This window comes from Taudactylus pleione, unplaced genomic scaffold (genome assembly GCF_031769625.1).
Source record: "Taudactylus pleione unplaced genomic scaffold, aTauple2 ptg000314l, whole genome shotgun sequence".
Taxonomy (NCBI): domain Eukaryota; kingdom Metazoa; phylum Chordata; class Amphibia; order Anura; family Myobatrachidae; genus Taudactylus; species Taudactylus pleione.
The window spans coordinates 1,995,625-2,011,928 of record NW_028284715.1 but is presented as its reverse complement, the minus strand read 5'-3'; the positions used below and the strand labels follow the sequence as shown (position 1 = coordinate 2,011,928).

The following is a 16,304-nucleotide window of genomic DNA, read 5'->3' as shown; positions in this document are numbered from 1 at the left end:
AGTTATATATGTACAGTATGTATGCATATAGAAATACATAGATATATATATATCTCAAGATCTATTTGCAGGAAAATCCAACTATACATTAAGCACTTATCTGGGAGCTTATCTTGACTCATGAAGTTGCAGTTTACATGTCAATCCAGTAGATGGCACACCAAGACAATACTACATATGAAAGGTCGCTGCTCATGTTACTTGCAACCTTTCAGTGGCACTGTAAGGGATCTACACGATAAGATTTGTTTGGCTAAAGTGAACTTACTGGACTGTGAGATTGACTGTCTCTTGAATTTTGGATTTTGTGGTTTGAATAAAAAAATTAGAAAACTGTGGATTCTTATTGGTTACAAAGACATTTTGTGATCAATGTCTACAATATAAAATATACATCACAATATTAGACGCCACTACTGTCTTTGTAAAATTAGTTCAGCTGAACAATAACAGACATCCACACGAGCGGAGCTGCGGGCAAATGCTAGTTTGAAATAAACTACTCATGTTTGCATGCCTGTTAGCACTATGCTCTGTTGTGTAAAAGGTACATAAATAACCTAATGTTATAAAACAAAAAGTGTATCTTTCCCTAATTTGGACAATATTCCCTGTATGGCGTAATTAAAATGTTTATAACACTATTTATTGATTTTTAATTTTTTTAAATATGTTACAAAAGAAAAGCTATCTCTCTCCCTTGAAACAACATTATAAACTTGACATTGGTGAACAAAAAGAAATAGTTCTTCCTGATGAAGCCCAAACCAGTAACTCACAGCGGTAAATTAGATTCTGTCATTTCTGTTAGCAGCAAGCACCTGATAAGTTGCTATGAGTTACTAGACACTTGTACTCATAGTATGATGTTATTACAGTAAATACTGTAAGTGTTTAGATGTTGTATATTATCTGATTGATGCTATAACATTGGTTCCGTGACTAAAGTCACTAAAGGCTAAAGTCACTCTGCCTTTGAGTTGTCTCAGACAATTTGTAATTAGCCGCAAGGAAAACCGCTCCCTACAAATAGCTCTTAATATCCGGATAACTTCTAATTTTCACCTATTCTTAACTGCTTTTATTTATAACAACAATGTGTATCCTATACCTAACACTTGTTTATTCACTGAGGTATTTATATGGAATTAATTTACCATCTGTTTGCAGAGTTCAGAAGGATTTTGATGTTCCCACAAACTGCTTAATTGGTGCTCATGCATACTGTACACAAGTAAGTAATTAAGAGGCATCCGTGTAATTAAATACACAACAGAGACTTGTTTTATTTCTAAAATAGAGTCAAACAATTTGAGCACAGTGCAAAAACTAGACAAAATGTTATATTCAAATCTAATAATAAATTAGAATAAACTCTGCTTCCCGTCGCACTCCCGCTATGCATTCGCCAGTTGCCGACGGAATAGTCCCCTCTGTCCCGTCAACATCATTGCGGTGAGGACAGATCACTGTTAACTATCATATAAAATAGATATTCAGTAAAACAAAATAGCAGATTCACTTCTGAAGCGCAATAAAAGCAGCCAATATCAACAAAAACTTCTAGTGTCCACCCAACACCAAATGCATATATAGTACCAAAAAAAAGTGAAGTTCTCAGATATAGGCGCTCTAAAAAATACAATAAGAGTTATAATAAAAATAATTAAAAATAAAAATAAAAGCCACGTCAGTTCTGGGTTTTAGCCTCCGAATATGTCCCAATCCTGCGTTTTCTCTTTGTCCCTCGATATTTCCGAGATGTACATAAAAAGAGAAGAGAAGGGAATCAATTGGTCGATCTTTCTTTTACTCAAATAATGGAATTTCTAAATATCAGCAGACGGGGAAGGAATGTTCCTATTACGCACCCCACTCACATATATATATGAGAGGTTAGACGCATACAGGGTATCTTTGATCTTCCAACTTTAACCACCGTCTGACCATACTTATGTTTAGTAATTAAGTGTTGGTGAGCATACCATACTCACGTGGAATTCCAGGTACTCTTTCCCATAGAAGTATCTTTAATCAATCATATAGCTAGATCCGAGGTAAGTAAAATCTTTTAATTCCCAAAACAGGGTAAGTATATGACTAAACAGCCTCACAATAGGTCCTATATAGTCAAACAAGTAAAACAATAAAATCCGCCAACGCGTTTCAACCCGCAGGTCTTTTTCAAGGCATCACACATACATAACTCTGATCTAGCTTAAATACCCTCTCCTCCATCTCCATTGGATGGGGCAAGGTCCCAATCAATTATGATAAAAAAACACTTTTTGCTGCTCGATACAATAGAAAACAACATTCCAATCAATATGGATCTCACCTCTAACATCACATAAATCTATTTTTATTACATCACTGTACATGATCTCCCATAAATAATGAAAAATAATAAATGAATAAATACCATTGACACGCTGCGTTCCACAGCTTGGAACGCATCCTTTTCCGCCGGAAGTATGGGGACCCTTCTTATCGCTAGAGGCAAAATTTCTTTCCTCTAGTGTCTGATGTTACAGACGGGTCCACTCGTCAGGAGTCTTCACCTCGTCTACTTCCGTATTCCCCTAAGGGAGCATTAGAGGTGCAGGCTCTCACTAGAGGGAAAAATACAACCCTCTAGTGCCGGGACAGGGGGAACGAACCTATCCGGTCGCTACCCTCCTCCCATCTACTTCCGCATTATTCCCTTGACATGGACGCTCTGGACGCGCACCACGTGGTCGCTCTGACGTGCCTCAAACAGTAAGGGGGTTAGTTTTAATTTCCGCGTTCCACTCCTGGAGCGCAGATAACTGTAATAAAAATTCCTAAAGTGCATTGTGCTTATTTATTTTAAAACTTTTAAATGGGATGTATAATATCTCTTATTATTTATTAATAGTACTTATGTGGAAACTATGAATTAATAAATATGGGTTAATTAATTCCATCCTCTTATTCAAGTCAGGAACCATTTAAGTTCAAAGTCCGAGTTGAGCCCCTTGAGCACAAGGGTTCCCAGCTCAAAAATTGCACGCATTTCCGCCCTAGCTAACCTCTCCTCCTCATCACTCTTCCTCCACATAATAGGTACCTGTATAATACCACAAGCCATGGTTAAATGAGCTAGGTTCCGGCCATGTACGTTATCAAAATGTGCTGACACACTATGTGTCGCCAAACCTTTTTTGATATTACGTACATGTTCCGCTAGACGTTCCTTCAACTTCCGTGTGGTTCTTCCCACATATTGTATGTTGCAGGAACATTGTAATAAATAAACTACATTTTTACTGTTACATGAAATAAATCTATTTTACGTTTTGATTTATTAGAACTGGATATATAATCAGTGATTTTTGTATGTTCCATTTTACAGTGCTTACACATAGAGCATTCTCCACACCTATAGAAACCTTTTGAGGTCACAAGGCTTCTCGTCAGTCTGGGTTGAGGTATTAGGGCACTCTTAACTATTTTCTGTTGAATGTTATCTGCTCTCCGATAAACAAACTTTGGTCTTTCTGTAATTAATTTATTAATCTCCTTATCTCTGCTTAGAATATTCCAGTATTTATTGATTATCTTTTCTAAACTTTTATGTTGTCCATTAAATTTAGTAATAAATGGAATTATTTGGTGGTCCTTCCGTTCTTCTCTACCTTCTTTGTTTAGTAGGGAAGATCTATCTACACTTGCATATTTATTGAAGGATTTCTCCACCTGGTCCTTTTTATATCCCCTTTTGATAAATTTATTTTTCATATTTAACCTGTTTCGTACAGTTCCTATGAACACGATGGTACTGACTATTGGGTATAGCTGATAACCAATTAATATGATGGTTACTTGTAAAATCAATAAAGGAATTACTGTCAGTGGGTTTCGAAAAGACTTTTGTACAAATATTTCCATCTTCAATAAACACAGATAGATCCAAAAAATTAACTGATTCTTTACTTCTATTATAAGTAAGTCTAATATTCCTAGTATTAGAATTCAGATACTCACAAAAACTATCTAAAGTCTCGCCATCACCTCTCCATATGAATAAGACATCATCTATATACCGCATCCAGGACACCAGGCTCGCACCGTATTCATGGCCCACATGAACGGAAGTTTTCTCCCAGAAGGCCATGAATAAGTTAGCATAACTCGGTGCAAACCTGGTGCCCATCGCAGTTCCTTTGATCTGTAAATAGAAATTATCCTGGAACCAGAAAAAATTATTTGTTAATATGAACTCAGTACTATCCAAAACAAAATCCCTCTGGTCAGATTCCAAATTTTCCTGTTCTAAAAAATGTCTAACAGCTTCTATGCCGTGAACATGTTCAATAATGGTGTATAGCGAGGTGACATCTGCTGTCACCAAAAACATATCTTTATCCCATTTAATTCCTTCCAATTTTTTAATAACTTGAAGGGAATCTTTCAAGTAGGAAGGAGTCTTAGCCACTAAAGGTTGTAATTTATGGTCAATAAATTGGGACAAATTTGAGGAGATAGAGTCCACACCCGCCACAATAGGTCTACCCGGGGGATGTTTTTGATCTTTGTGGATTTTTGGCAATGTATATAGCACTGGGATAGATGGATGCGTCACTTTAATAAACTTACATTCTTTATCTGTTAGTACTATTTTTTATTTATATTTCAATAGCAAATTATCTAGTATCTTATTAATATTGGCTGAAGGGTTACCTCTCAATTATTTATAGGTGTTTATATTCGATAACTGATTCTCAATTTCATGAAGATAATCATTGGTGTTTTGTATTACAACTCCTCCTCCCTTATCGGCCGGTTTGACCACTATTTTTTCATTCGATTTTACATTTTCCAGTGCTTCTCTTTCTAACTTGCTGATATTTCCTTTAATGGACTTAAAATTTGTATTCTCAATCTCTTCCCTTACCAACTTCTCAAATGTTTTGATGTAGCAGCCCTTTTTAAAGTCTGGGAAAAAAACAGATCTAGGTTTAAAAATTGAAATACTATTCATCCCTTCGTTATTGTCTTTGTCATTAAAGAATTTTTTGAAAGTAAGTTTACGTATAAACCGTTGAAGATCTATATAGGCTTGAAATTTGTCCATTTTACTCGATGGTGCAAACTTCAAACCTTTTTGCAGGACTGTTCTTTCAGGGTCTGTTAATACGTGATCACTTAAGTTGTAGATCTTTGTTAGTTCCTCTTCCTGGACAGCACCTTTGGTAAATTCACTATTAGTTGTCTTACTATATATCCTTTTATGTTTACGTTTGCCCCCCTTTTTCCCCTATGTGTATATATATGGTGGATTACTTCCACCTCTGATCTAAAAATTCTTTTTCATTGATATTGTCCAATGTTGCAAACCGGTTCGAGAGTAAACTCTGGGACATTGGGGAAAGTACCGATGGGGAGTCCGAAAAACGTGTCTGTACGTCTAGGTTGAATCTGGCTCATAGTCTTATAGCGGGATCTGTCTGGTCTGGTGCTCGTCTCTGTATGCCTTGGTCTCTCCTTTCTATAATGGGGGGTAGCGATTCTTTGGCGTTCCCTCTCGTACTCCCTATTAGGGCCATACTTGGGACGGCGATCCATCACATTTTGGTTAAATTTAATAGGCTTAGAGTTATTTCTGCTAAAGAAATTTTCTCTTTTCTCGTAATCAAATGTTGGTTACCTTCTTTGTAATCTATTTGATCACTCTTATATTTTTTACGTTTTTTTATCATTAGATCGTTTTCAATTCTTTGTATTTTACTTGATATAGCAGATTCTAATTCTCTATACTCTGATGAAGTCGAAATAGGCTCGACTAAACTTTTAAGTATATCAATTTCCTTCTCTAATTCCTTAAGTTCTCGTGTTCTTTCTTTTATGATCAAACGCATCAATGACATGGAACATGAATCTAAGATCCTACACCACTCTTTTTCAAAACTAGCAGAGTTACTAAAAGAGGGGATTTTATCCAATCTTAACCCTCTAGGGATTATCTCGTCTGCTACATACTTTTCCAGTGAAACCAACTCCCACCAGATTTTACTCTCTTTGATGAGGGCTAGTTCCAGCTTTTTCATAATACTCTCCACATCATCATCTGCTAAACTCACTGATTCATCATCATTAGAGAATAGTTCTTCAAATTTCTCTCTTCTAGTTTCCCTATGTCGAAACATTCCTAATGCAGCTGAGTAGAGGATCTAGGTGTGAAAACAGATATTCAGTAAAACAAAATAGCAGATCCACTTCTCAAGCGCAATAAAAGCAGCCAATATCAACAAAAACTTCTAGTGTCCACCCAACACCAAATGCATATATAGTACCAAAAAAAGTGAAGTTCTCAGATATAGGCGCTCTAAAAAATACAATAAGAGTTATAATAAAAATAATTAAAAATAAAAACCACGTCAGTTCTGGGTTTTAGCCTCCGAATATGTCCCAATCCTGCATTTTCTCCTTGTCCCTCGATATTTCCGAGATGTACATAAAAAGAGAAGAGAAGGGAAGCAATCGGTCGATCTTTCTTTTACTCAAATAATGGAATTTCTAAATATCAGCAGACGGGGAAGGAATATTCCTATTACGCACCCCACTCACATATATATATGAGAGGTTAGACGCATACAGGGTATCTTTGATCTTCCAACTTTAACCACCGTCTGACCATACTTATAACGTTTAGTAATTAAGTGTTGGTGAGCATACCATACTCACGTGGAATTCCAGGTGCTCTTTCCCATAGAAGTATCTTTAGTCAATCATATAGCTAGATCTGAGGTAAGTAAAAATCTTTTAATTCCCAAAACAGGGTAAGTATATGACTAAACAGCCTCACAATAGGTCCTATATAGTCAAACAAGTAAAACAATAAAATCCGCCAACGTGTTTCAACCCGCAGGTCTTTTTCAAGGCATCACACATACATAACTCTGATCTAGCTTAAATACCCAATACAAATTTCAAGCCTATATAGATCTTCAACGGTTTATACGTAAACTTACTTTAAAAAAATTCTTTAATGACAAAGACAATAACGAAGGGATGAATAGTATTTCAATTTTTAAACCTAGATCTGTTTTTTTCCCAGACTTTAAAAAGGGCTGCTACATCAAAACATTTGAGAAGTTGGTAAGGGAAGAGATTGAGAATACAAATTTTAAGTCCATTAAAGGAAATATCAGCAAGTTAGAAAGAGAAGCACTGGAAAATGTAAAATCGAATGAAAAAATAGTGGTCAAACCGGCCGATAAGGGAGGAGGAGTTGTAATACAAAACACCAATGATTATCTTCATGAAATTGAGAATCAGTTATCGAATATAAACACCTATAAAAGATTGAGAGGTAACCCTTCAGCCAATATTAATAAGATACTAGATAATTAGCTATTGAAATATAAAGAAAAAATAGTACTAACAGATAAAGAATGTAAGTTTATTAAAGTGACGCATCCATCTATCCCAGTGCTATATACATTGCCAAAAATCCACAAAGATCAAAACCATCCCCCGGGTAGACCTATCGTGGCGGGTGTGGACTCTATCTCCTCAAATTTGTCCCAATTTATTGACCATAAATTATAACCTTTAGTGGCTAAGACTCCTTCCTACTTGAAAGATTCCCTTCAAGTTATTAAAAAATTGGAAGGAATTAAATGGGATAAAGATATGTTTTTGGTGACAGCAGATGTCACCTCGCTATACACCATTATTGAACATGTTCACGGCATAGAAGCTGTTAGACATTTTTTAGAACAGGAAAATTTGGAATCTGACCAGAGGGATTTTGTTTTGGATAGTATTGAGTTCATATTAACAAATAATTTTTTCTGGTTCCAGGATAATTTCTATTTACAGATCAGAGGAACTGCGATGGGCACCAGGTTTGCACCGAGTTATGCTAACTTATTCATGGCCTTCTGGGAGAAAACTTCCGTTCATGTGGGCCATGAATACGGTGCGAGCCTGGTGTCCTGGATGCGGTATATAGATGATGTCTTATTCATATGGAGAGGTGATGGCGAGACTTTAGATAGTTTTTGTGAGTATCTGAATTCTAATACTAGGAATATTAGACTTACTTATAATAGAAGTAAAGAATCAGTTAATTTTTTGGATCTATCTGTGTTTATTGAAGATGGAAATATTTGTACAAAAGTCTTTTCGAAACCCACTGACAGTAATTCCTTTATTGATTTTACAAGTAACCATCATATTAATTGGTTATCAGCTATACCCAATAGTCAGTTCCATCGTGTTCGTAGGAACTGTACGAAACAGGAAGATTATGAAACCCAGGGGTTAAATATGAAAAATAAATTTATCAAAAGGGGATATAAAAAGGACCAGGTGGAGAAATCCTTCAATAAATATGCAAGTGTAGATAGATCTTCCATACTAAACAAAGAAGGTAGAGAAGAACGAAAGGACCACCAAATAATTCCATTTATTACTAAATTTAATGGACAACATAAAAGTTTAGAAAAGATAATCAATAAATACTGGAATATTCTAAGCAGAGATAAGGAGATTAATAAATTAATTACAGAAAGACCAAAGTTTGTTTATCGGAGAGCAGATAACATTCAACAGAAAATAGTTAAGAGTGCCCTAATACCTCAACCCAGACTGACGAGAAGCCTTGTGACCTCAAAAGGTTTCTATAGGTGTGGAGAATGCTCTATGTGTAAGCACTGTAAAATGGAACATACAAAAATCACTGATTATATATCCAGTTCTAATAAATCAAAACGTAAAATTAATAGATTTATTTCCTGTAACAGTAAAAATGTAGTTTATTTATTACAATGTTCCTGCAACATACAATATGTGGGAAGAACCACACGGAAGTTGAAGGAACGTCTAGCGGAACATGTACGTAATATCAAAAAAGGTTTGGCGACACATAGTGTGTCAGCACATTTTGATAACGTACATGGCCGGAACCTAGCCCATTTAACCATGGCTTGTGGTATTATACAGGTACCTATTATGTGGAGGAAGAGTGATGAGGAGGAGAGGTTAGCTAGGGCGGAAATGCGTGCAATTTTTGAGCTGGGAACCCTTGTGCCCAAGGGGCTCAACTCGGACTTTGAACTTAAATGGTTCCTGACTTGAATAAGAGGATGGAATTAATTAACCCATATTTATTAATTCATAGTTTCCACATAAGTACTATTAATAAATAATAAGAGATATTATACATCCCATTTAAAAGTTTTAAAATAAATAAGCACAATGCACTTTAGGAATTTTTATTACAGTTATCTGCGCTCCAGGAGTGGAACGTGGAAATGAAAACTAACCCCATTACTGTTTGAGGCACGTCAGAGCGACCACGTGGTGCGTGTCCAGAGCGTGCGTGTCAAGGGAATAATGCGGAAGTAGATGGGAGGAGGGTAGCGACCGGATAGGTTTGTTCCCCCCGTCCCGGCACTAGAGGGTTGTATTTTTCCCTCTAGTGAGAGCCTGCACCTCTAATGCTCCCTTAGGGGAATACGGAAGTAGACGAGGTGAAGACTCCTGCCGAGTGGACCCGTCTGTAACATCAGACACTAGAGGAAAGAAATTTAGCCTCTAGCGATAAGAAGGGTCCCCATACTTCCGGCGGAAAAGGATGCGTTCCAAGCTGTGGAACGCAGCGTGTCAATGGTATTTATTCATTTATTATTTTTCATTATTTATGGGAGATCATGTACAGTGATGTAATAAAAATAGATTTATGTGATGTTAGAGGTGAGATCCATATTGATTGGAATGTTGTTTTCTATTGTATCGAGCAGCAAAAAGTGTTTTTTTATCATAATTGATTGGGACCTTGCCCCATCCAATGGAGATGGAGGAGAGGGTATTTAAGCTAGATCAGAGTTATGTATGTGTGATGCCTTGAAAAAGACCTGCGGGTTGAAACGCGTTGGTGGATTTTATTGTTTTACTTGTTTGACTATATAGGACCTATTGTGAGGCTGTTTAGTCATATACTTACCCTGTTTTGGGAATTAAAAGATTTTTACTTACCTCGCATATAGCTATATGATTGATTAAAGATACTTCTATGGGAAAGAGCACCTGGAATTCCACGTGAGTATGGTATGCTCACCAACACTTAATTACTAAACGTTATAAGTATGGTCAGACGGTGGTTAAAGTTGGAATATCAAAGATACCCTGTATGCGTCTAACCTCTCATATATATATGTGAGTGGGGTGCGTAATAGGAACATTTAGAAATTCCATTTCCATTCCATTATTTGAGTAAAAGAAAGATCGACCGATTGCTTCTCTTCTCTTTTTATGTACATCTCGGAAATATCGAGGGACAAAGAGAAAACGCAGGATTGGGACATATTCGGAGGCTAAAACCCAGAACTGACGTGGTTTTTATTTTTATTTTTATTATAACTCTTATTGTATTTTTTAGAGCGCTTATATCTGAGAACTTCACTTTTTTTGGTACTATCATATAAAATAGTGCATGTCACCGCTGTTCTGTGAGCTGAACTCTCTGGCCGCCAGAAGGGGGCCAGAATGTCAGCAAGTATGAATTGGGACAGTTTGGAGGTATGATTAAGCTATTTCTTATTTCTTACCTCCGGAATCAGTATGTTATACCGCCGGCCACATGGATCCCAAAGCTAAAGAAGGTAACCCCTAACCCTCCTTTAGGGGTGCCTAACCCTAACCTCCCCCCAAGTGCCTAACCCTAAGTGCCTAAACCTAACCCCCCCCTTCCCCGCAGCCTAAGATAAGTCTTCCGTGGGGGTGTCTAACCCTAACCTCCCCCCGGGGGTGCCTAACCCCCCCTTCACCTAGCCTAACTCTCCTGGGGGGCTGCCTAACCCTAAGTGTCCCCCCGGGAGCCCTTAGCCTAACCCTCCCCACCCTCCCCGCGGCTGTCCGCGCCCGGCTTACCTTCGATCGGTATGCCTGGTGTCGGGCCCCCGCCGTAGGTCTAATGACAGGTGTTGGGATTTCCACGCCTGTCATTTGTACTTTGCCGAGATTTGACAGTCGGGTAGCCGGCGGTCGGCATTGTGACCGTCGGCTTCCTAACTACATCCCCTTACCTCCTTGTGCTACAAGTCACTTTAAACATAATTTGTGAGCGCCGTGCGACTCGGTAGCGCGCAGCGTCTTCTTGTGCAGCGTTTCACCTTCAAATGCTTCTTATTCGCACAAGCAGCTTCTGCTGATTAAAATGATATGCGGCATGTCAGCGGCTGTGATACTGTAACGTAGCAGTCACACGCAGAATATAGGCCGCATATCATTTTAATCAGCAGGAGCTGCTTGTGCGTCCTGTTCGCAACGCTGTGTGATTAAGACACATTTGAAGGTAAAAAGTCGCATGAAAAGACGCTCAGCGCTACCGAGTCACATGACTAGAAGGGCTGTTTAATGTGCAAGGAAGTGAGATGTACAGTATCTGGACTCCTCTGTACAACCTGCAACATTTCTTTCATACATTACTGAGCCTCATTTGTGCTCAATTAAAAGCGGATTTAGTTATTTTGAGTCTGCGACGTGATTTGGCAAAGAGTAAATAAACATACACATGTAATTTAAATTATCATTGGACAATTGTATAATGCCAAAAGTCCACCCAGCCCGAACAAAGGAATATGTACATTTTGGCAGAGGTGCATTTCCCTATGCTGGCCTGCTGCGGGATGTATGAGAAATTAAACCCTTGAACCCTTTATACGCAGGAAAGTTTTATGAAATCACATGAAGCGTACGTCTCTAAACCTGCATTTGATTGGCCACACAATCACATCCTCAGTTAAACTATTTCTCTCTGTACTTGTCAATAGCTCATTGTTCCAGGCGTAGCGACCCGCCGTCCGCATTGTGTTGTATAAGAAAATGTTGCCTTGATGTGTAATTCTGTTTAGTAAGTGTTTTCATTGACCCCATGTCCCAGAAGGCAGAGAGAAGTAGGCTGTTCATGTTGTACTAAGCTAGATTACTCATATCAGTCTGACTCTGATAAGGTAGATGGAGAACAAGGGGCCCATTCTAATACGCCGTGCCAGCACGCACGAGTTTGCAGTATCATGCCCTACCTCCATTTGATGATTTATAGCTGGTTTTGGAACAGTGTAACAATTCAATAAATAATAAGATGTTCCTGCACACATAAAGCTGATCATAAGACTGTCATGGTGCAAGATCCCATTGAATACCTGCTAATACATAACGAACTAACAATATTCAATGGGATCTAGCGATTCATCTAGTGCTGCATGCAGCAAGCAGTGTGTGTGCAGGACTTTAAAACAGAAAGGATGGAAGTGTAATCGGAGTGATCCCTGTGATAATGGGATTTAAACATTTAGGACCACAATTAGAGTTAGGTGGATTAGCTACTGTATTAATGCTAAAGGGCATATTCATTACCACTAACAGCCCTGTTAGACATGCCGAAACACTGCATTCATTTTTGGGGGCCCGATGGGCAGGGCTGTAACTAGGGGTGCATGAGCGGTGCCCCACGGCCCTTGCTTCTTGCTAGCAGGGTCCCTAGAACGGCACCCTGCAGCCAGGATCGCTGCTGCAGTACCGCCTGGCGCGTCTTTTGGACCATGCAGTCTGTACAGCTACTCGAAGCATCCTCAGGACTCCCGGGTTAAGGGCTGCACTTCCCTGTGTTGTCGGCCCCGCCCACTCTGCAAGTCCTGACATTCGCTCAAGGGGTGGGGGTGGCACAGAGCGCACTGCAGTCCTGTTACTCCGCTGCCAATGAGGCTGACAAATATTATGCAAACTATGAAAACTGAAAAAGTTTCTGAGTTTGCCTGAGGGAACCAATGCCAGCTTTAGATGGTGTGGATTTCTGGAGCCCTGCTCCTTCCTAAGGGTAGGAGATTTGGGTTGTGAAGAGGGATCCAATCAGATCCCTCCGTACCCTCTGGTTAAGCATCTCCTGTGGCCGTGCGCATTGATGAACTCAGGTCACACATGCACACTGGGCAGAATTGGCAGTGGTAAGTATCACTACTACTTCGGTAGTGGTGTTAGGGATCGTGGTGACAGCTGATTTTCGGATCAGATGTCCCCACACTAGAGCAATGCTTATTTACCCCTGTAGTTAGTTGTGTCCCCAGCATCGTCTTCTGGGTTCTAGCGGCCATGTGACCAGCACATCTGGCGGAGACTTATGACGTTGCGGTGTTCTGGTAAGTATTGTACTCATAACCTTCCGTTTATGCCCAACCCCGCAACCTAACCCTCCTGGCGACGCCTGGCCCTAACCGTCACATGGTAACATTTCAGATTCGACCATGTGACCGGATTCCCTCATACAGATGGGTCCACATACATCTAACCTCCTTGCGCGTTAAACAGCCCTTCTAGTCACGCCGTGGCATGACTCGGTAGCGCTGAGCGGCTTTTTGTGCATATTTTTCCATTCAAATGCGTCTTATTTCGCCATCTATGCATCTAGATAGCACAGGCAACTTCTGCTGATTAAAATGATATACAGCATGCCTATGTTCTGTGAGCGAGTGCGGGTGTATCTGCATGCGAAATGCTACGTTACAGTGTCAGTGGCTGTAATACTGTAACGTAGTGTTTCACATACAGATACACCCACAGTCAGACACAGTACATAGGCATGCCACATAGCACAAGCAGCTTCTGCTGATTAAAATTATATCTAGTTGCATCATTGTGTGAATAAGACGCATTTGAAGGTAAATAGACGCTTGGCGCTACCGATTCACACTGAGCTCCCGCGTTATGTGTGGCGCGACTTGTAGCGCACGGAGGATAGATGTATGTGGGCACATCTGTAGTTAATACCTTGGTCAGTCAGTGGATAACAGCACCTGCCCCCCACAGGGGTTTTTTCTTAAACTGCTTAAATTCTAATCAATGGAATTTCTTCTAAATTTGCTTGGTGCTGGTGTAAAAATCAGGGGCTTGTGCGGAGTGGTAATAACCAAGTGCCTCTCCCAACAGCGAGATTCGCGCCCTCTCCACCCTTTTCTCTCATTACAGTAATCTCGTTGTTACACTGCTCCGCAGACATAATCACTCCCGTGCGCCCGATCCGTACTTGCAAGAAACGTCCTTCCCCTGCCTAATCCCTGCCACTCAGCCAGTTCAAATGTCACCACCACCGAAAATGCCGCAGTCTCACTCCATAAACCAATGCACTGGGTGTAAATCAGGGCTGGACTGTGTGACCAGAGCAGGTTCTGCACTGTGTCGCCGTCATTTTGCACTTTGTACAGTAAATAGGCCTAGAATGTATACTGTATCTCTACCGCTACAGGTAATAAACTGCCACAATAGACAATAGATATTAAAAGTATACTGAGCTAAGGGCCAGATTCAGAGATGGAGGTAGTGCCGATGTTTGCGCAGTTGAGCGATTATCGGTGATCTGCGCAAGCGTCTGAGTCGCACTGCGCATGCGTCAATTTCCAATACTGTTGTCGCTTGCAGTGAGGATCTATTTGCAAATGATTGACAGGCAGGGCCCATTTGTGGGTGGCAACAGAGGGGTGGTGACGAAAACACAGGCGTGTCGCCACCTTTTGTGGAGCGTGTCTCAGACTGCGATCCCATTTGCAGTAAAAATGGCTCCGGCGTCTGGTTCCGACATGGTTACTCAGAAGTCCAATAATGGACCAAGTTGCGTCTTTGTAAGCGGTCGCTTGGATGTGCAAAGACGCCGGTGGGCGTCTCAATATAAATCCCGTCGGCTGCAACATTTGCATATTTTCGCACAGCCGCTGCGTAAAAAATGTGCAGCTGCGATTGGCGGCATTGGCTCCCATCTCTGAAGCAGGCCCTGTGTTTTACTATCAAAATGCCCAGATCTCATTGGCTACATTTTGGGTTGCATATAAGTATTTTGTTGGAGTTCTGTCTTTAATTATCTCAATTTTAATCTACTACGTTTATTTTATCATAAAAACAGGAGCTTGTAAACCTTATAGTGGGCGGCAGAGCCGTGTCAAACGTGTTCAATGACGTGGTGGAGCTGGACTCCGGGAACGGGAATATCACTATCCTGAAGGGGATCACTAGCCGCGGAGAGATCGGATTCCTGTCTCTCTTTGAACACTACAGCGTGTGCCAGGTAATCGTGTCGCAGTCACTGGGGGGCTCTTTGTAGACAGTGCAGGTAATCGTGTTGCAGTTGTAAGAGGTGTGGGGGGGGGGAATCCCCTGGGACTGAGATGGTGGTCTGGCTGCGGTGCCGGTGTACTCGGACACTTAACCTCCTGACTCCCAGCCTCTCACCTTCAGGCCTCCGAGGGTGCTCCCGTCGACGGTCCTGGAACACGTCGGACGCGGATAGTCACGAATGGGGTTTCCACTCCTGGCCCTGGAAAAGAACGAGGTGCTGAGGTGGGGTGACCTCCACTGGGATCAGTGGATGGTCATCATTGGCACGTTAGGCCTCAGACTGGCTACACCTACATGCCAAGCACAAGGGTGCACCCCGCACTAAAACGTCCGACAGGGAAAAGGGAAGTTGGGTGACACATGACACAAACAGCACACAAAACACAGTTTACGCTCACCGAAAATAATCTTGTCCCTTTGCTGGACGAGTCCTGATCTCAGCACCTGTAGACGAACACAGCAGCAAGAGCCCAGCCCGATACAATAACAGATGCCTTACCACTGCCTACCTTTGATAGGGGCCTGACTGTGGGAGATACAGCGACTTACCAACAGCCTACCTTTAATGGGGGCCTGACTGAGGGGGAGAACGTCCTGGTCCCAGCCCGGTCTACCTTTGATGGGGGCCTGACCGCCTGGCCAATTTCCACAATGCGTCTAGGGCCTTCTGCCCTTGCGTACCTGCGGCCTAGCCTGACTGTCCCTTGTCCAAGGCCTAGCGCCGAACTTCAATGATCACAGCCTAGCGCCGACAGCAACAACTGTTACGGCCTAGCCTGACTTGCCCTTAGTCCAAGGCCTAGCGCCGAGCTACAAAGATCACGGCCTAACACCGACAGCAACAACTCCTACGGCCTAGCACCGACTTACCATGACCACGGCCTAGCGCCGAATGAACATGACCCACGCCCTAGCGCCGAATTGCAATGACCTACGGCCTAGTGCCGAACTACAATGACCCACGGCCTAGCGCCGAACTACAACGACCCACGGCCTAGTGCCGAACTTCAATGACCCACGGCCTAGCACCGAACCCTGGTGGTCTAGGGAGGAATGAGGGACTTACCAGTCCTGGGGCCTTTGGCTGAGCCGAGCCTGGCCCAGCCTCCTCGTGGTCTTCGCCGGGGGTGGAACAACTTCCGCCACCTCCGGGCTTCCTGCAGTCTTCA

At 41.3% G+C, this 16,304-nt stretch overlaps 1 protein-coding gene across 2 annotated transcripts in view; it reads left to right on the top strand.

Moving 5' to 3' along the window:
- MINDY4 (MINDY lysine 48 deubiquitinase 4) overlaps window positions 1-16,304 on the top strand; it is a 171,139-nt gene that overhangs the window by 135,330 nt on the left and 19,505 nt on the right. For both annotated transcript variants that reach the window (XM_088442581.1, XM_088442580.1), the window contains 2 exons: window positions 1,171-1,234; window positions 14,924-15,085. In XM_088442581.1, coding sequence (XP_088298707.1) covers window positions 1,171-1,234; window positions 14,924-15,085 — 226 coding nt within the window. The remainder of the gene's footprint in view (window positions 1-1,170; window positions 1,235-14,923; window positions 15,086-16,304) is intronic.